This window comes from Mercenaria mercenaria, chromosome 1, assembly GCF_021730395.1.
Source record: "Mercenaria mercenaria strain notata chromosome 1, MADL_Memer_1, whole genome shotgun sequence".
Classification (NCBI taxonomy): domain Eukaryota; kingdom Metazoa; phylum Mollusca; class Bivalvia; order Venerida; family Veneridae; genus Mercenaria; species Mercenaria mercenaria.
In genome coordinates this window covers 75,335,500-75,357,020 of record NC_069361.1, presented here as the reverse complement: position 1 = coordinate 75,357,020, position 21,521 = coordinate 75,335,500, and the positions used below count along the sequence as shown (strand labels likewise).

The 21,521-nt window shown below is 33.8% G+C and overlaps 2 protein-coding genes across 2 annotated transcripts in view; both read left to right on the top strand.

Annotated features, from left to right (window-relative positions):
- Window positions 1–21,521, top strand: part of LOC123533700 (gephyrin-like) — a 473,298-nt gene that overhangs the window by 425,856 nt on the left and 25,921 nt on the right. The window lies entirely within an intron of this gene.
- LOC123552146 (uncharacterized) lies at window positions 209–3,768 on the top strand. The gene is made up of 4 exons (XM_053518963.1): window positions 209–246; window positions 1,505–1,510; window positions 2,001–2,477; window positions 3,284–3,768. The coding sequence occupies exons 1-4, from the start codon at window positions 209–211 to the stop codon at window positions 3,369–3,371; spliced, it is 609 nt and encodes a 202-aa protein (XP_053374938.1). The 3' UTR covers window positions 3,372–3,768.

The following is a 21,521-nucleotide window of genomic DNA, read 5'->3' as shown; positions in this document are numbered from 1 at the left end:
GTTTTTCTGACTGTGTGAGATATTTCATTATTGTACTGCAGAGTATATACATTATTGTAAATACATGTATTGTAAACAAAACAAAAAACCATTGACAACATTTAAAAAATCTTCTAGGTTTTAAATTCCCTTAGAACTCGCACGTATTATCAAAATATATCGTACATGCAAAAGGTTAACGAACTGCAAACGAACTATTTTAACCATAATGCCCTTCACAGGTTTGCTTGGTGGTGGCGGGGAGGGGTTAGGGGTGGGGTGGGGCGTTTGGAGTAGCAAAGTAGGAATTCTTCATATGATTTTAGGTATTTTATATGAAGGCAGATATAAGTTAGATATTTATACTATTTAATTTTAAGCATAACCAAAAGATGAATATACTAGCTTTTGAATAGCACATATCTGTATTTCTGATCATGATATTACATGTTATGTATGGCTCTCTTGAGAATGTTTGCAGTATGATTAACACAGGAAGTTAGAACTTCCCACACAGAGCAACGTGTTAATGATTCATCTTCTTGAACGTTTCTTTATTCTAATAATTATGATGATGCCCGATTATGTTTTTGTTTCGTTTCTTGGCTAAACTTCTATACTTGCAGCTAGTAGTCTATAGCTTCCTACAGGGTAGTGCGTCATCGCTCGTTACATTCATGGCAGATAATTCCACCTCAAGGACGTTACAATTATATTGGTAGACGCTAATTATTGAACAGGTGTTGTTAGGGCAATGCAGTTTCTAACGAGCGTTCTAAGTGGCGAAAGATATCTTACATAAACTGTAAACTCTCCATCTGGTGAATATAAGTTCTACCAATTTTCATTTTTAATTATAAGTATCTGACCCATCACTTAGCTTTCAAGACAACTCCAAAACATTCATTGACATTATATGAGCCGTGCCATAAGAAAACCAACATAGTGCATTTGTGACCAGCATGCTGTTCGCTTTCAAAGCCTCTTGCAATTAGAGAAACCGTTAGCGAACAGCATGGATCCAGACCAGACTGCGCGGATGCGCAGGCTGGTCTGAATCCATGCTGGTCGCAAATGCACTATGTTGGTTTTGTCATGGTGCGGCTCACATATTAAGTTATCTGATAGTACATTGTGTGTTAACAGGAACTATAAATCAAATAATTTTTCTTGGTAGTGATTTTATAACAAACTATCAGGGTAATTGCTGAAAAATTAGTTCCGTTATTATTTGCATTAGCCACATGAAGTAGTGAAAACACATTTATTGGATGCATTTGACCTATTTAATGCAAATGAATTTAAGCCATTTTAGTTAAAACATGTTTTTCTTACTTTTTAAATTGTCACCTTGTTATGACCTTGAACTGTGGAATGTGTTATTTTAATGACTTGTTATTTTAGTTAATCAAATGCAAATACATTAACAAACATATAGATAATATGCTGCTATACTTCATGCAACATAACATAAAACATGCATTTATGATTATTTTATTAGACTTACATTTCATCTTAATTACAGATGGAGGTAAAATCGCATATTCAATGTAATTTTATCATTATTCAATAACTGACCATGAAATAAGATTTGTTATTATACCTCACTTTTGTATACAATGGTAAAATCCCATTACCCGAAAAAGAGATATTTTGACTATCAGAAACATTTTCAACCTTTTGACACGTGACCAAGCGAAAATTGACTGTCAGGTCATGTGACCGCAGTGATATTTTGAATGTCATATAAGGGCAAATAACTGCTTCAATATTTAAGCTAAATCATGACGTGATTGCCTCCCTTATACACATACAGCAGTGACGTCACTATTCAATGTGTACACAAAAAACATCAGACGACAGGAACTGTCAGCATGTAAACATGTCTCGATTTGCTAGTATTTCTGAAGATGATTTAGACACTCTTGATGGACAGAAAGACTCAAAAAACACAAAACGTGTAATAAAAAGAAGTGTGTCTCTGTTTCGTGAATTTCTCGGCGAAAACTGTGAATTTGAAGATTTTCAAGCGAGGAATTAAACAAATCTCTTCGAGCATTCTTTGCAAGCATAAGAAAGACAGATGGGTCGGAACTAAAGAAATCATCACTGACATCAATTAAGTACGGAATTTGTAAATATCTGAAAGATGAGTGTAAAATTGATGTGTGCAATGATAATTCATTTTCGTCATGTCTTACCACATTTAAGAGCAAAGTGACAGATCTGAAAAAAAAGGGTAAAGGATCTATTGAACACAAAGATGAAATTTCCTCTGAGGATCTTCAAAAACTTTTCAGTAGTGAAAATATAGCATTTGACATTGACACACCATGTGGGTTACAGAAAAAGGTCTGGTTTGAAATTATGTACTTTCTTTGCCGGAGAGGGCAGGAAAATCTGAGAGGAATGAAAAAAGACACCTTTGCCGTCGCTGTCAATGCTGCCGGTAGGAGATATGTCTATCAGATGGTGGATGAAGCTGATAAAAATCATGGGTAAGAAACAAATTTACAGAAATTTGCTAGATCTAAATCTATTTAATCACACTGCAGTAATCTTTAAAATTCAGTTGACACATGCTGATGAAAAGCTAGTCCAGCTAATCTGACGCGCTCCTAGGAAATATTGAGATATTTTTTGCAAATGGCCAATATCCCCACTCAAAGACCAAGATAGTTTACTACAGTAGGGTGTAACGATATATTGCAATTCTCTGTATCCCGATACCTTAGTCTGCCGATACACATATTGTTGCATCTGTATCACGATATGTATTGTATCGTGAGACTAGCGTATCGTTACACCCCTTAAAATAGTTGAAGCAATTTCCAATGAAATTTTTATCGCTATTTGTATGCTATAGGTTAAAATGTTGATAATTTCACAAATTGGCCATGAATTCAAATAAATCTTACATGTATAGAAAGGTCGGATTCAATTTCCTCATTAATCTATGTAAAAATTATCAAATCTCAAAAATTACAAATTTTCTAGTGATTTAAACCTTTGTGTATGTTTACACGCCATATAAAACCAATAACTTTACATGACTGTGTACTGTGATTTATCTTCCATTATTTTGGTCCTTCAAAGTTTGACGTAAGATTGCCAGTCACAAATATGAAACAATCTGAACGTCGAATTATTTTGACTAGTCAAAACCTACAGATATATCAACATTGCTTATGTTCATAATATTATACTATCTACCGACAATAAATGAATATTGACTTGACTTTATGCAAATTTTCAGGTAATTTAAAAATAAACTATTTCTCAAAACATTTCACTTTTTTTTCAGTGCCGAGTCGAGCTGTGATGAAACCATTGGCGAAGGGAAAATGTACGAGCTTCCTGGTGATGTCAATTGTCCGGTGGCTTCGTTTTAAAAAGTATCTCAGCAAACTGAATCCAGGAATTGACTGCCTATGGCAGCGACCGCTTGATAGCTTCGAACTTGATGGACCAATTTGGTACTGTATGGCTCCCTTAGGAAAGGGAAAACTAGCTGGAATGATGGGCGATATTTCGAACTTGGCACATTTGTCTAAACGGTACACAAACCATTGTATTCGAGCCACATCAATATCCGAACTTGATAGAAATGGAATCGAGGCTCGACACCTGGTACGAGTGTCTGGACACAAATCTGAAATGTCTATTCGTAGCTACTCGAGACGTTTGTGTGACGAAAAACAGCAGCAAATTTCTGATACACTGGCTAAAGCCCTGCAGAAAAAGCCAAATGTGACAAATATAAATCAACAGGCTCCAATAATCAACATGCCCCAAATGAAACAGCTACTTCTGGGGGTTGACATTAGCGATCTTGACTTTCTTGAGGAGATTTTTCGTGATGATAATGTATTCATTGAATTAGATACCACTGGGAAGGAGAATAATCCCCCAAATATGCAGCCACATGTTAGTGACAAACCCGTTGTCACACAGGCGAGTACAAACATTGCATTGCAACCAGTGATAACTACTCAGGCATCATCAGTCGCTAATAGTGTATTTCAGCAAGTCCATGATAATGTAGGAACTATGAACAATCACATGCCTGCCCCCCAAATTATAAACACCGATTTGAACAAGCAAGACCACCTTTCATGTACAACATCAATCCAAATATAAGTAACTGTGGTCAAGTACATTTCCATTTTCATGGAAAATGAACAGTCAAGTACAGTAAAAAAACAGTTTTTGAAGGAATTTTAGCATAGTTAACAGTGGAATTTTGTTCTAGATATATGTGATATTTTGTTTACCTTGTTAAAATTTGTGGTTAAGTACATTTCCATTTTCATGGAAAATGAACAGTCAAGTACAATAAAAAACAGTTTTCCAAGGAATTTAATTAGCATTGTTAACAGTGGAATTTTGTTCTTCCTGATATATGTGATATTTTGTTTACCTTGTTAAACTTATTGAATTAAATGAATTAAAAACATTTTAAAACTTTTTTATGTACTTAATTTTGTTCGGTATAATAAAATAAATATCATATGGCAGCATGTGTGACATTGATATTGTCAACCCTCGAAACAGAATGTCACCCTCGGCTTACGCCTCGGGTGACATTCTGCTCTCGGGTTGACAATATCAATGTCACACATGCTGCCATATGATATTTATATATTGCTATTTGCATCGATAACAAGATGCCATAAAACATTTGGCTGAAACTGTGCGAAGGAAATAAAACGTTATGTGTACAAAAGTAATAGAAGCATTTTGGCATTTCGACCTTGAAATGACATTGACCTTCATCTTCAATGACCTTGAAGTGTGGGTAATCAGAGAGAACTATATCCTGTGCATGCATTGTCACACGTATGTTATGTACTATTTGATAAACGACATTGTGTCTGAAATCATTAGTCCTCCAGCTCTGATTCATGTGGGGAAGTTGGCAGTTACTTGCGGAGAACAGGTTTGTACTGGTACAGAATCCAGGAACACTGGTTAGGTTAACTGCCCGCCGTTACATGACTGAAATACTGTTGAAAAACGGCGTTAAACCCAAAACAAACAAACAAACAAATAACATGGATATACATTTCAGGCAACTTAAGCAATAACATGTTATTATCGTTATTTTATACCCTTATATTTCATCCAAATTACAGATGGACTTTGTGTCACATAATTCGATCTGATTTCATGAGTATTCAATTTATGACCATGAACTAAGATTTGTTGTTTATTGTATTGATAACAAGTTGTCACAAAATACTTTCTGGAGGCATATGGCTAAATCTATGTTAAAGAATAAAAATGTTTTATAGAAGAAACGGGTTTAAAAGTGTCTTTTTACATTTTGACCTTGAAATGACCTTGACCTTTGTTGACTTTGCTTTGGAGATCTTTAGAAAGCTATGTATTTGTATATGTGTTTTCACACACATTAAATTCAAATTATGTTGGCATTTAATTGGTATAACAGATAAAGTTAAACTGGTCATAATGGACGCCATCTTGGTTTCTATGGAAACTGCCATGATGTCAAGTGTCCACCCTAGCTAAAATTTTACTTCAAGCTTCCCGTTACAAAAGGGTACCAAGAAATGCTCTAAACTAAAAATCACACCAATGCCCCGAGGGACTGCATTATATATGAAAATACTAAATTTCAGTTCCAGTATTTATCTTAATGTGAATTTATTACCTTTATAGCATTCATGGCCATAAGATAAGACTTACATAACGGTTTAGTAAGCCGACAAGGAACGAAGAACTAACTGACGAAACTGCAACGTTTTTAATCCTACCAATTTGTAAATATTGTTAATAACTGATACGACCTTAAGACAGAACATCGACATTTACTTCCAACACATGTTAACATTTACTGAAATGCATTAATTAAAGTAAGACCCGCTACTCATCAAATGCCTTTTATACATCACCTAATGCACTGGATAAGTGTTAATAAAATATAATCCCTCGGTCTTGGCTTCGTTAATTCAGTTTGAACTAAAGAAATTACATATGAGTAACCAAAGTTTATAAAGTCGTACGAAACCATAACCATTAGGATGATGTTGCCCACTGTATGAATAATAAAATCTACAAGAGGATCCTCTGGAAGCATATAATGCAATCAAGCAAATAAATAACACATTGTAAAATACCCAATAAATTTTATTTTCAAAAACATAAAACGTGTTTTGTATATTATTATTGTACATTTATCTCGAACCGATTGGATAATGATGTAAGTCCTATCTATGAGGATAAAATACAATAACAGTAAGTCGTCATTCCTCTGTGGAAAGATTTCGTATAGTTTCCAAAACAAGCCTTGATAATGTACATTTAATTTTATGTTTCAAAGTGACTAATTACAGTACAGTTCGCTATTTTATCCATTTCTACCATCGTGTCATAAATGACAGGACAGAAATATATTTTTACACGTCCGAAGTAAATTGCTAGTAATAAATAATGCATCTTTACCTAAAATTCTTAACTTTATTTTCACCGGTTGTTCCTGAAACCTTGCATTTGGAAAATGTTCACGTTAATGCATGAAAATCCCCCTTAAGATTTTATCCAGGAAACGTTTGATACGAGAGTAATTTCTTGCATGCCGGACAGGATTTTTCCCGTGCTTTTCCGGTGCTAGAAAAACTCATCTTACACCCAGGAGTGTAAGATGACTCACGTACTATAATTCATGAACGAATGCGTAAATTCATACGCTACTATAACTAAAAGCACCTTAAAGAAAAACCTTCGTTTTTCTTTATATCTTCTTCAAATTGAAGAAAAAGGCATGCAAGAAAAAGAATCAATCACTGGCAGCGGGTAAAGATGGGAATATCCGGCTAGAGGGTAACTGTTTAGGCGGTAACGAGGCTCCTGTTACCCTTGTGTCGGATATTCCCATCTTTACCCGCAACCAGTGAAAGATTCTTATAATATATGCCGCGTTCTTAACAGTACAAACACTAGGCTTGCTGTCAGGTTCTGTAGGTGCCCTAAAACAAAATTTTATTTAACGTACTTTGTACATTTTGTTTTGAACATTTTCTGATGTTTGTACTTAACTATTATTTGATAATTGATATATTAGGAGGCTAGCTGCATGGTTAGTTAAACAATTGTTATATCGTCACTGTGCTATATTTACAGACACCCAACATATCACAGTTTAATAGTCAATAAAATTGTATGTATATTGTTATGTCTATAAAATCAATCAAAATACAAATGTAGTTTGGGTAAGGCTGTTAGTAAATATTGTAAGTCAATAACCCATTGTGAAAGAAGGTATTAATAATAGAAGTACTACTACTAATGCTTTGAAAAATGTAGAATGAAAAATCCTTTCAGAAAAAAAAACACATTTTCTGTAGGAACAACTATTAAATATTTAAATGATGTCAGGTTATATATACCAGATACTTTCATCTACAGTTAAGAGTATCATGAGTACAGAAAATAAGGTTTTTATATTACTTTAATTTAACGAGATTACATCGTATTTCTTGGCAGTAGATGCTATATACATCTTTTTTCCATTCCATATAATGTTTTTATTACGAATATTGACATTATCTAACAAGTCTAATGACTACATTTTGTTGGCAGTTAAAGTACCTCGAATAGGTATTAATGTTATTTTAGATAAACAAATAAAATAAGGAGTAAAGTCTATGACCGATTCTTTTATGTTTAGTTCTCCTTTCTCATCTTCAATTTCTTTAATATAAATAAATTAAATTGTTAAGAAAAGTCTAACAAAAATGTTATTTCTTATACTGTACTGTCTATTCAGACATAACAAAAACAATAAAGAGTAAAGTTAAATGACCGATTCTTTCATATTTAGTTCTTCTTTCTCAACTTCAATTTCTTTAATATAAATAAATTGAATTGTTAAGAAAAATCTAACAATAATGTTATTTCTTATACTGTACTGTCTATTCAGTTAAGACAATATTAGGTAATATTTTACGTAGTTTGATTATTTTGTAACAAAGAGATACAGGATCGAGGGTTTCAACATCTTCCTGATAGATCGAATACATGTTCGTAAAATGTTTGTTGCTTAACTCTCAAATTTAAAAGAAGTAGTCAAAAAAAAAAAAAAATAAAACATATTGTTCATAAGTTGCCAATATTTTTAATTTACTGATTCTAGAAGCCATTGTGCAGTTATTCTTCTTCATATATCTGATGAAGTTCTTTCTTATTCTTTTATGCGTCGTTTACTGCTGATTTTAGCCTCTGATAGCTTAAACATCCTTCGCCAAAACCTGCAAAAGTTCAAAGAGAGTTATATTCGTTGGATAATCACAAAAATAGAACGTTTTAAGCAAGGTAGAATGACAAAAAATATTATATTATGACTTACAAATTGCAGCTAAACGAGGGAAGCAGTAGTTCACTACATAAAATAGATGGTGTAATAGAGATTTTCAACTTACATCGACGCGGACTGCGGTCAGCGGTCTGCGTACTTACAGCAGGGGTTTTCTCAAAACATTTAAAGGTACGCAAGAAGGAAAACATACCTACGCTATCTGGGTTTCTTTTACCTATATGTGTAGTACATTTTGTCGTCTTCATTGTAGAAATTAGTATATTGCGATATAGTTCTCTGCTAATACAATACATACGTTTACAAATACATGAATAGTGAACGGTTGGACACATCTTACACGCAATTTTCAGAAGTTCATATGCTATTTTTTTAGAAACCAGTTTTTGACATATTTTAACGATTCAGCTCCACAAATGTCTACATTTAAGATGCCTCTAGATTCAGCTAAATATTTTGTCGCATTTTACTTCCCTTTAGCATGCCCTGCATATATCCGTATGATTTAACATTGATTTCATATTGAGACATTGCTGGCGTTACCTAGGCGTATCTTCTCCGCGACGGTAAGACACAACTCTGACGTCACGATATGAGAAGTTTTGAACCCAAATTACTACGATAACACTTCACCTTAATAATCATTTCATGCATTAAAACTTTACAACTTGCAGTATGCATTTGAAGCTAATGGCGATTGCTATAAAAACCAGATTGGATTCAATTTGTGTCCGTCAATACGATCTCTAATTTTACTTTTACTTAGCAACAAGGTAAGAAAAATCGCTGAACAAAATATAACTGTGAAAAAAAAATAATTAAACGTTGTGAATAAAATAACGGTTGTGAATAAAATGAACGGCCGTTCGCGTAGACTTCCGTACGGAAAAGTAATTGTTTTTCATTAATTTTTGATAATTGTAGAATGTTCTATAAAATAGAAAGTTAAATGAAATATCTTGAATGCGTTAGTTCAACCCTTCGTCTAAACATACATGAAGTTCTCATACATGTATCGTTCAACCCCGTCGGAACGAGCTCCAATACCTTACCATAGTTTTGCGAAAATATGTTGAATTAGTTTTGTATCAGCATGTTTCAAAGAAAAGAATAAGGAATGGCTACTTCGTATTTCATAAGCTGATATCAGATTTTGAAAGTCTCAGTCTTGAGGAGTGAGGCCACGCCAAGATTCAATTCCTGGACTTTTGTTTTTTAAAACATTTTGAGTCTCAGCTGGGTTTGATAATGATATTTGTCGTTTATACTAAAATTGCATGTTAAAATTTCAATGTTAAATTCTATTTCCAAGTGACTATTCAGTATGGATGGTCAGTCTTAACTGGAATTAAATCTTTAAGTACTAGTAAATCTAGCTGTCAAAATTTCAATCTCAAACCCAGCTTAGACCGAAAATTGTTTTGCTTGTTTGTTTTGTTTTCGGTTTAATTAACGTATTTAATAGTATTTCAGTTATGTAACGGCGGGCAGTAAACCTAACCAGTGTTACTGGATTTTGAACCAGTATAAACCTGTTCTCCGCAAGTAACTGCCAACTTCCAAACATGTATTAATCAGAGGTGGAGGACGAATGATTTCAGACACAATGTCTTTTATAAAGTCGTTACGGAGAACCGCGTCCGGGGATCGAAATCACGACCCGTGATCCGTAGATCAGCGCTGTCCATATTGAGCTAAGCAGGCGGGCAAAACACGGAGCCTGGGAAGCGTACAAAGTCAATATTACAATAATATTCCAAAAATGTTTTTATGGGCCGTTCATGCATAGAAGTGTAAACGATATTGTTTTTGTTTGACTTTGTCAACTCCAGTGACACCATTTGAGCCATTCTGTTTGGTCATTTGATAGACCAGCTTAGTAGTTGAGCTTTTGATTATTATTGACAAAGCTTATTTAGTCGAGAACCTTTTCGAACACATGCATATATGGTTTATGTAAATACTCGGCTTAAGTGGACTTGAACAAAGATAAAAACTCATGAAAACATATCTATGTCTATATTGGTTTGAAAACATACTGTAGCCATCATGATAATATGACCAGGAAATGAATTCAGTACAGAATAAAACTGAAATTGTATGGTTTGATATGGTTACGAATATATAATACCACATGCGACATTATTTTACCGCGGTGCATTAAAATGTCAAGCATTTTATCGTATTCGCGAGTTGCATAGTATCCAAAAAGTATGCGTCCCACAGTATAATTTTAGCGTCGGGAGTGCAATGATACGAAACTGCAGTGACTCAACATTTCCATATACACTACATACATTCTTTGATATTAAATTTTCAATTAAAAATAACTTGTAACATATGTTGTTGTGATCCCCTACGCATAGGGATCGACTGATCTAAAATAGTTGAACCTCTTGCGGCGCGGGGAAAGTGATTGTCTCCTCACCGGGTGGTCATTGGTTCAAAATCTGGATTAAAGGGGATTTTGATCGTTGAATCAACTGCCGTTTTTACTGCTAGCGAATACTTGCTAGAACCTCACGAAATTTACAGCAAGCGTATAAGTAAGTTGCAGCACTTCAATTAAAAAAGAACAAGTTCGCGATCCTCTAGGTTCTTGTTCATAAATACGATAGTCGAATGATCAGAATAGATACATTAACAAAAAAGCGATATAAAAGTTAAACGGGTAAAATTTAAAAAATGCGCCCATGCTGTTAAAAATGCTTGTTAGACAAAATATAATGGTAATTCATATAGAGTACAATAAAACGGATATCAATAATTCTTGTAACTTTAGTCATCGTTATCTTCTCAGAAAGATATCAAAATAGAAACAGTATTACGGCATTAAAACCGGATGCTAAATTTGCCACTGTTCAGCTATGAATTACTTCATTATATACAGGTTGAGAAAACCCCTATAGTAAGTCCGCAGTCCGTAGTCCGCAGTACGCGTCGAAGCAAGTTGAAAATCTTTAATAGTGAAGGGTAACCTTTGATAACACTTACATTTATAGACCTATTAACCTAACAGATGTTAAATAAAACTTCACTGGACACGATTCCTGTTTTTCTAACCCTTTAATCTATATAAGCAAAAATTATCAATAATGGAAATAAATAAAATTAGATGATTTAGACACTCTTCCATTAGTAAACTATATAAATGTTCTAAAAGTAAAAAGTCTAAAAGTCATTATATCTTATGAATGTAATGTGTATGTAGGTGTTTTTTCAAAATACATTTTCATGACTGAAACGTTTGTTAATTTGGTTTTTTGTTTGTTAATTTGGTTTTTTTTTTTTTTTTTTTTTTTGTACTGTCATTTTTTTATTTTTCAACAAGCATTTTTAATTGATTTCAAATATCAGCTTTAGGAAGGCAGAAATGAGAGATTTTGAAAAGAAAACTTTTATGAGATAACATCGTTTCCTAAACCTTGCTAATAAAAGGAATCTGTGAAAAACAGTATTTTTCTACACCATACAAGCTATAACTACATCTAACAAAATATGAATTACATGTCCATGTAACGTTTGATATTTAAACAGTAATATTTGAGAAATTGACATTGTTTTCGTACTATAGACATAAAGAGAGCTGTCCCCAAACTTTTATAGACACATTTGAACTATCATCAAGAAAATAATCAGACGCTTGTAATGAATGTTAAAATGTAGTTATTTGTAATTTTAATTCTTATATTGACCTTCTTCATATAAATGGAGATATAGGGTAAATATTCTAAGCGAATACGTTGATTGACAGATCATGATACAGAAAATATTAAGATCATGACTGAATAAAGACATTAACTAGGTAGAAACAATAAATCAATTATCTCAATTTGCCCAGCTGTCTAGTTTAGAAGTAATAAGTACAATATATCACATATATGTTTCTTGTTATAGACATTCCTATTATTCTATCGTTCCATTAATGTTCTGGCATATCATTCATATTATAATTTGACACCTTCCAAGGACGTAACTGAATGTCACGTTTACCACTGTAATGGCTGCTGTACTTGTTGTCTATTTCTAGAGGATGTAACTGTATATCCTTCGCACTATATGGCATATTGATAAGTCAATAAGTAAAAAATAAAATATTACTAGTGCGTATGAAAATAGAAATAGTGTCAAGGTATATTTTACAGTTAAATAAATTGCGTTTGTAACTCAATGGCAATATGAATTTTGTGTTTGCAGTATGTTTGATACCTGTATAAGATTATTTATAACGCAGCTTCTCTAAAATTAATTTTAACAATCACTTTGGATTATCATATTTCATTGCATTGCAGATATGATCAATAGCGTAAATGTTACATATTCCTTTCGTTACTTTCATATACACGTTATTTTGTAGTACTGTAGACAATGGACATTCAATATCTCAACTAACTGTCCTATTTGATTCTGTAGATATATGTTGATTCTAGGAAATTACAAAAAGTCAATAACTTCAAGGCGCTAATCAAGCCGTGGGTCCTCTGTCAAGAGTTTTATTCTGAACATTGCGGTGTACAATAGGCCTGGATGGGGGTTACTTATGATGCAAATAATGCAATATGTCGTGACTGATCAGTCAAGTCGTTGCATTATCATTGACACACCAGTATGTCTTCATTTATGGTGGCTGATGTCTGCCATTTTGATCTGGCGTGTTGGAGCGTTTGAATAGCGCTAAAACGCCAAACTAGCGCGCCAAGACGACACATAACGTATATTTGTACAGTATTTGTCGTATTGGCGCGCTATTTTGGCGCCAGAACGAAATCATGACAGAAATCAGCCACAATACTTCATTGACACTTATATATACTTTTGTGTTTAATAAGAATTTACGCATGTTTCAATTCTTTAAAGGCGGTCAGATGGCCTTAATTTAATATTTGTCAAGCGGAACAGAAACTCTTGTTGAATTAAAATGCAAATCTGAAATATCGGCGTGTGTAGCTTGACTTCGTATATTATCCTCCAGATGCAAATACGTTCGTATAGGACACATATAGACCTAATCATGCAATATTGGTTGTACAGACGTTATATTATGACTGGAATAATTGTCTCAACAACTACAACATGTCACAATGCATTCGAACGGAAGAATACAGCACCTGTTAAAAGATTGTTAAAAGATACAATGATACAATGTACTTCCGGTTGAAGATTTGTGTTGTATCCCTTAGCATGGGGTTTTCTTAAATTTGTGAAAGCAGCAATGTAGCCATCTAACTACAACAGAAAATTAAGTTAGAAAACTGACTCTTAGTAAGCAGTATATCATTGCATTTATATTTCATTAATCAATGAAGTAAGCAAAAATCTGCAGAAAGGTAAAATGCAGAATTCTGTTGCATGATTTATTTTATAGATGTACAAGCATACCTGATCCAGGGAATGCCAAAATTGCATACCGGGAATATGGAATTGAAACGGAACTTTCAAACTGCCCTTATGAGTCCAATCCCTTAAATAATAAGCATTTTTTAGAATTGTACAACAAAAGTATGGTGGCTGACTAAGGACGCTTCATTATATGGCGTTAGTGAGCGTTTTCGGTGCACGCCAACGCGACAAAACGAAACTCACAACGCGACAAAGAGAAACATAGAAGGCGACAGAAAGAAACATATTTCGTGCGAAAGTAAGATAGAGAAATTATCTGATAATTGTACGTAAATCTTTCCATGTTACGTCCACTGTGGAACGTTTTTCCGGCTTATGCCATTATCATTATTATTAATAATAATGATTATATTAATAATAATATTATTATTATTATTATTATTACATACCACGTTTATATAGCACTCTTTTCATAAAAGAAATACGTTCAAAAGTGCTTTACATAAAACAATCTATATAATTTTAAATTAGAAATAGTAACTGAACTAGTATAGAATGAATTTAAAATTACATTACGGTAATAAGATACGTAGCGTTTTAAATTAAAGGTAAGCAAATTAAACTCCTAATTAAAACAATAACAACAAAATTGTTAAATATACACAAAGTATAAAATATTAAATCACAATTTGAAATATACTTTATTTTATTTTGTCACACTAGAGTTCTTGACTGGCCGATCAAGTACCTGCATTACTCCACCAGGTACTTCGTGAAATCAATTCCCAAAGCATTGCATGAAATAATGCGTTTATTTTATGCTTATTGGTGAACTACTGGAAAATAGCAGTGAGATATAAATCGATATCACTCACAGTGCCGAACTTCTTTTTTTTCCAGATAAATTATCTCCCTTGAAATATATTCTTTAATTACCTCCCTTTGCTGCCTTTAAAATTACTTGATTATACTAATACTCAAGCCATATAGGAGTCATGAACTGCTAGACAATCCTATATAGAACAGGCTAGCTATATAATTAAATTTGCAAAAGAAATAATGCTACCTTTGTCAGCTTGGTTGCTAGGCCTTGCCATTCATGTAGCTACAGACATGTGTGCTTCCTCTACTTTTTTCCATTGGTTCACTATCGTGTGGTAGATTTTACTGGCGACAACACATTTAGTTGGTTGTTGTCTTAGTTAATTATCACAAGACATCAACTCAACCTTACGTAATATGCCAGCATTTCCGTCGAAGTACTTTCCCACTCCAACTTTAAGCCCAGCCAGTTGTGTTCCAACTTCCATTCATTTTGTTATGCTATGCAGCTCCTAGATCAATATTTCCTAGCTATTTCTATTGAATCCATGATGATATTTAATTCTGCAGCTTGATTTTCCAAGGACTTACGCATATTCCACAGTTGTTTAGATTTTTAGTGTTGTTTTTTAATCTGACCTTCAGCGTGTGTTTTGATAAACAAAGCAAGCTTCCGGTTATTCAACGAACTGACGGATTGACCCGAAAAGTTTTAAATATGCTTCTACTTAACTACCGGCATTTGTCAATGTCTCTGTTAGCCGCGGACTGTGTATTTTTACACAAAATATTTAAATGCAGTTATTGTTTTTAAAAACAAAATGGCGTCGTGTTGATTTAATGAACCTAATCACCAATATTCGATATTAATGTGCCTAAGTGTCCATGGTAATTTAGCGGATGTATCATATGTAACACGGTAGCTTAAATAAATCCGAATTTCTTCATGAAATATTGGATTTATATGAACATTTATGCACGTAATAAACAGAAAATTCGCTGATCTTCACAAACTAGCATAAAATAAAAAGAAAATTTGTTTATTTGCAGTGAGATATCGAAATATATCATCACCGATAAGGGAGACAATTCTGATATTTTCACTCAGGCTCCGCCTTCGTGAAAATATTTAATTGTCTCCCTTATGGGTGGTGATATATTTCGATATCTCACTGCAAACAAACAAATATCCTCTATGTAGCGCTTTTTTTGAAACTTTGCAAGGTCTTGCAGTCTGTTATGCCAGATGGGAGGGCATTCCATAACCTCGCAGCTGCTGTCTGAAAGCCGCACGGATTATTTTGGGATCTCCGATTTTCTGGATGGCGTATATATTTACCAACATGTTCACTACATAAGCTGGTGATTGATCATTGAGTGCCTTATATGTATGTGTTAGAATTTTGTATTCTACCCTGCACTGCACAGGAAGCCAATGGAATTCACGCAACACAGGTGATATATGGCCGTATCTGGATGTTCTCTGTCGTATTTTGGACATTTTGTAGTTTGTTCATTGACTGTTTTGGAATCTCATATACAATAATCCAAATGTGATGTAACAAGAGAGTTAATTAGGGATTAGGTTGCGTTTGTGGTTATATATTGTCTGATGTGACCATTTTTGCCGCAACTGTGCGAAGGAATTCTTATAGTCTTCATGTTGCTCCATCTTCATGTTCGAGTCCAGGAAAGCACCGAGGTTCCTGACACTGCCTGATTGTTTGATTTCAAATTCGGCCACTATCACAGAGATATTTGATACAGATTGTACTCTGTATTCAGATGAAAATATGCCATGTACGTTCGTTTGTTTGCTTCTTAGACTTATGATTCAAAATCTCCGAAGAAAAGCAAATAATAATAAATTCAAACAATTGCCTCCTCATAAGCAGTCCAATTTACTGAATTTGCTTTCATCTGAATAACATAAAATATTAAATGTACTTTTAAGAAGTAGTCCACAGGGCATGCATAATAAATATCAAGCAACAGTAGACAATTAAATTTTTGTGTGAAACATAACAATGAAGACCGCAAATTATCCAAATGATGATTTAAACGTGTACCGAAACCACATAAATAGTAAACAAATGATATATCGAACACACAAGAAGAAAGCAAACACGCGAGGTTCGTGCAGACAATTTCGAATGACATTTCTAAATATTTACATTCGCCCTATTTTTTCCATTGAAAATTATGACGTTCATTGTGTATGAACAGCAAAAGGAAAGGCGCGAAAGTTACGTCAACGCTGCATAGAGATAACGGGCCGCTGTTTCGACGACGTCCGCGTATAGTCAGGAGAACGTTCATTAGATGACGTCGCGGCTGTTCCGTCTGGTGAAGAGAATGGCCGGAAGCTGATTTTGATGTTAAATGCAACATGTGTGAAATTAAAAATGTATATTTTTTTTCAAATAGAAAGGAAATATAATGTAAATATAAGAAATGAAACTTTTTTTTCGGTGTTCATGCGAAATGAACAACAGAATAGGATCAGCAAATTAAACATGAATCGATTCATGGGTTTGCCGATCCTATTCTGTCGTTCATTTCGCATGAACACCGAAAAAAAAGTTTCATTTCTTAAACATAATGTTTACGTTTTCAATGGACATTTCATTTTCACTTAAAAGATTTACTTTACAAAACAGTTTTGTCATTTATACAGAAAAATTCATTTCAGATGAAGAAAGTACATGTTGTGTATTTGGAACATATCTATTCAATCCAGATGTATTGAAATAGCACAGTAGATTCTCACCAAACCGTGTCTGTAGCATCGTACAAGTTTGTCAAAGATTCCGCACCAGCAGACCGTATATGCCAAATCATGGCAACACGCATTCAGAAACATAAAATCAATTTTTTGACCTAAAGGGCATGAATACACTGATTCCAAAATGAAACAGGCTTGTAACGGTTGCCACATAAGACCGCTGTTGTGATGATAGAAAGTATGAAAGGAACCTTTTGTTGCAAAGAACGCAATCGAGCATAATTATAAATCTGTTAAAATTGAAAAGTAGAATTTGCATTCTTCAGCAATGTACAGCTAATATTATCACCTGGAACACGTTTGTCAAATACTTTTGTACCGATTTAAAGGCTGTTTTAGTAAATACATACGCCTATTGCCAGTGTTTCATATTTGAAATCACAACTAAAGCAAATAGTCCCATCATTTAATATTTTTCAGTATTCGTAAATACTTTTTTTCGTCAAACATGACTTTCAGAATATTTTTAGCTCGGATTTGTTGATTCAAACAGTTCTGATCTGCAAAATGATTTTTGAATCAAACAAATCTTCCTTTGGTCGTTAATAATATTTTATGTCTTTCAAATAGTCCCATAAGATTTTTTTCATAACACTTATAAAGTATGAAAATGAAAATTCTTCCAAATTTGAAAACAATACATTCTCCTTTTGGGGAATAAATATCATGTTGCTTTCTGTTGACAGTATTTTATTTCTTTTTGTTTTCTCTTTTTTTTAATGTTGTTTTTGCTAAAAAAGACCAAGAGAAATAAAGGCAGTATCTACATAGACAGAGACAGAGTTAAAGACAAGACTATGAATGGGAAGGACACGAGAAAAGCTCTTTTTGATGATTTGCCAAAAGACACTTTATCTGAAATAATTTGTCCTTCACCTCTGGTTTTCAAGTACTGTAGATAAATGATCAGTACCGGTAACCTGTTAAATGACAGTGATACTGCGTAAAACTTAAACACAACCAAAAAAAAAAAAAAAGAAAAAACAAACAAACAAAACGAAAACTATACTTTAGTACCATATAATTATTGCTTTTTGTAAATACTATTTACGATTTCAGAATAATATGTATGCTTCGCTTTGTTCATGTACTAAAATAAACATGTTTATTTAAAAGTTCAGAATAACCGTACGTTTTGCGTTGTGTAAGGAGGTATCTTCTGGCCACGACATAGTAAATTGTAGTCACAATTATTATTGTTATTACTATACAGCGGCAAAGATACAACGGCCGTTTTGATTGGCTAAACTAAGTCGTGGCTACGAGTTACTATATTGTGGCCACAACTTAGTAAATCGTGGTCACGAGTTAAATCATGGCCACAATATAAGAACTCGTGGTCACGATTTACTAAGTTTTGGCCACAAGATAATAACTCGTAGCCACGACTTAGTTTAGCCAATCAAAACGGCCGTTGTATCTTTGCCGCTGTATAGTAATAACACAGTAAGCACCCCTGATACAAAAAAGCCATTTGGCCTTATTTGTTAAATTTCAACATACAGTATTAATGTTATGCAGCCATCCAGACTATAGGACAGATTTTTTCACGGCGAGGTATTGAGCGTGAGGTGGTAAACAGAATGTCTTAGGAAAAGGTTAGTAATAGACATATATGTGCAGCCCTAAATAGAAAAAGAAACGTAATTCTGAAAACGGAGATACGAGAAATGGGTTGTCTAAAAAGTATTCTGTAGTTTTTCATTTGTGTCTTCTTCAGCAAATAAATAAAACTTTTGAAGTGTATTAATGTGTACACTCTGAAGTGTGGCAAATGAAGGACGTGTTTTACTGAGTTTTTCAGCGACGCCGTCTAAATTCGTTTTCGTTACCTATGCCACGTGACTTCAGTTAGCAAATCAAACTACTTGATAACGCATTATAGATAATTTATCAAAATGGAAGATTTATGCAACACTCTGCTTGATTGGACGAGAGTGTCAATTTCTTTCACTCTGTTGATTGTGCTACGCTGAGTGAAATTTAGACAAAGCGTTTGTCCTAAACGACGCTGTTCACAGTTTTAAAGATAACTTTGGCTCAGTATATTTAGCAAGAATATTGATATATCTCAAAATGATAAGTAAGTTTAATAAATATGATATAAACCTGTTCAAATACCAACATATATCAAATTAAAGAAAGAGCTGAATACGGTCTGCGTATCACATGAATAAGGGTGTGATAAAAGCCTTTTATGAAGAGAAGTGCTTTTTAAAAGATTTTCCTTGTTACAATTGTCGTCTGTATATGAAAAAGTTTCTTGCTTTTGTGACTTATTCAATTTGCATATTAAAATGAGTACTTGTTTGTTTTGATATATTTGTTATAAATTATCTAACTGATTTATTATAGATGAATATCTTTCTTTAGTATGGTGACGTCATTGTCCAAAGATTCATGAATAGCGAATATGCATTTGTTAAAGCGGGATCAGTTGGCCTATTTTAGAAATAAATAAAAAATAATAAATAAAAAAATCCTTTAATTGATTTTTTCTCATGTATTCTAATCAAACTTGATTTGTAGCATCTTTATTAGGCCCGCGGCCAACTTTGTTCAGCTGGGACATTTAACCCCTTTTAGGGGCTGCTATAGCTAAAACTAGATATGCCGTTATACAGCGTCTCATGAACAGCTTGGTGGATCTTTGTTGTACTTGGTCTGGAGCATCATTATAAGGTCCTCTTCCAAATTAATTTATATAGGAACTTGGGACCTATTTGGGACCACTATTATTATAGCTAAAAGTAGATATGCCTTTCTTCGCATTAACCACTAAAATGTAATGGAGTTTTATCAAACTCAATGTGTAACAATATCGTAAGGTCTCTTGCTATTTTGTTACAAATTGGGGTAGGGACCAGTTTAGCTAAAAATATAAACACGTTTAATGACCTATTCTCATGAACCGCTTCATGAATCTTCATCAAACTACTGCTGTAATTATTCGTCTAAGGATAAACGAAACAAAATTGCAACCCTACGAAATCTTTGCGAAACATTAAAAGAGAACCATTTTAATTGTTAAAGTGCGGTGTTTAGTTTTGCAAAATGTTAGATGAAAGATGAATGTTAGATGAAAAATTCATAAACGTCTTTCCTTATTACAATTCGCCGACCATCATTTTTAAAGATATTTCTTGTTTATGTCTTATTTTCCTTTGAAATTGAATTGCATATTCAATTTGATCTTTACGCATTCACATGCATCTTGCCTCCCATAAAATCTCGTGTAGCATATGTACTCTGTGTGTACATATAACTGTTTCTGCAAACTGCATTGGCTTAGTGTCAATTTGATCAGTACATGCCATAGACAGAAGCCTACTCCAGCTACTGCATAAATCTAAAACATACCAAACGTTCAAATGCTTCTTTTGCCTGGACAAATTGAGGGATCTCAGCAATTGTTCATAGTAGAATGGAATAAATAAGCTACATAATCATGTCAGTCAACTTGCATGGAATATAAACAAAGTGCTAGCCAAAACCACTATATTTAGAGGATTTCGATAGATGCGGGAACAAAGCAAAAGCACTAACCCAGGTCCGCAAACCTTAACGCCGAGGCACTTTTTCGTGGAATAGGCCAAGTATCCATAAAAAACTCTTTAACCTTCAAGAACCATGGAAAAATTTACTTACTTGCTTCACCGTACATTTATACCTAATATATCTAATGTTTGTTAGCTTTTCTCTGCTGTAGAACTAGGTTGACAAATTATTACACTGATGAACGTCCTGGCCGACAAATCCTGACCAGGTTGCATCGACTTGGTGTGCCGCGTCCTTTTTAAACAGATCGGGCCTTGTATGGTCACAACCGAACAGATCATACAGGTGGCCGGGTGGCTATGAAATATCTATACGGTCTGTACTGTTCCCGCACGTGCACCTTACCGAGCTCGTATACGGTTAAATGCAATGCTTTTTATGAATCAGTGGCCTAAATTCAACTTGCTTCAGCAGCAATGGGTATGAGGAGATAATATTTGCGAATGTTTAACAAAATGTAGCCTAAACCGTTTCATACCTGTCAAGTGTCACGCATTTTAACCAAAATCACGCTCACACGCATATATGTTGCAATCTCAGTCATTTTGACATTTTGCTCGAAAGTTTTTCTGTTTAGAGGTATTTTCGCACGTTTTTGGCAGAAAAAAACAGGGAATGTATCTTTTACTCGCTTGCGGTATAATTATATTGAATATGATTCTGACTTTTGTAGTTTGACAGCTATGACGTTTACATATGGTA

Coding starts and splice junctions, on each gene's coding strand:
- LOC123552146 (XM_053518963.1), top strand. CDS start 209: ATGCCCTTCACAGGTTTGCTTGGTGGTGGCGGGGAGGG. Junction 2,478..3,283: donor GAAGCTGATAAAAATCATGG/GTAAGAAACAAA, acceptor CTTTTTTTTCAG/TGCCGAGTCGAGCTGTGATG.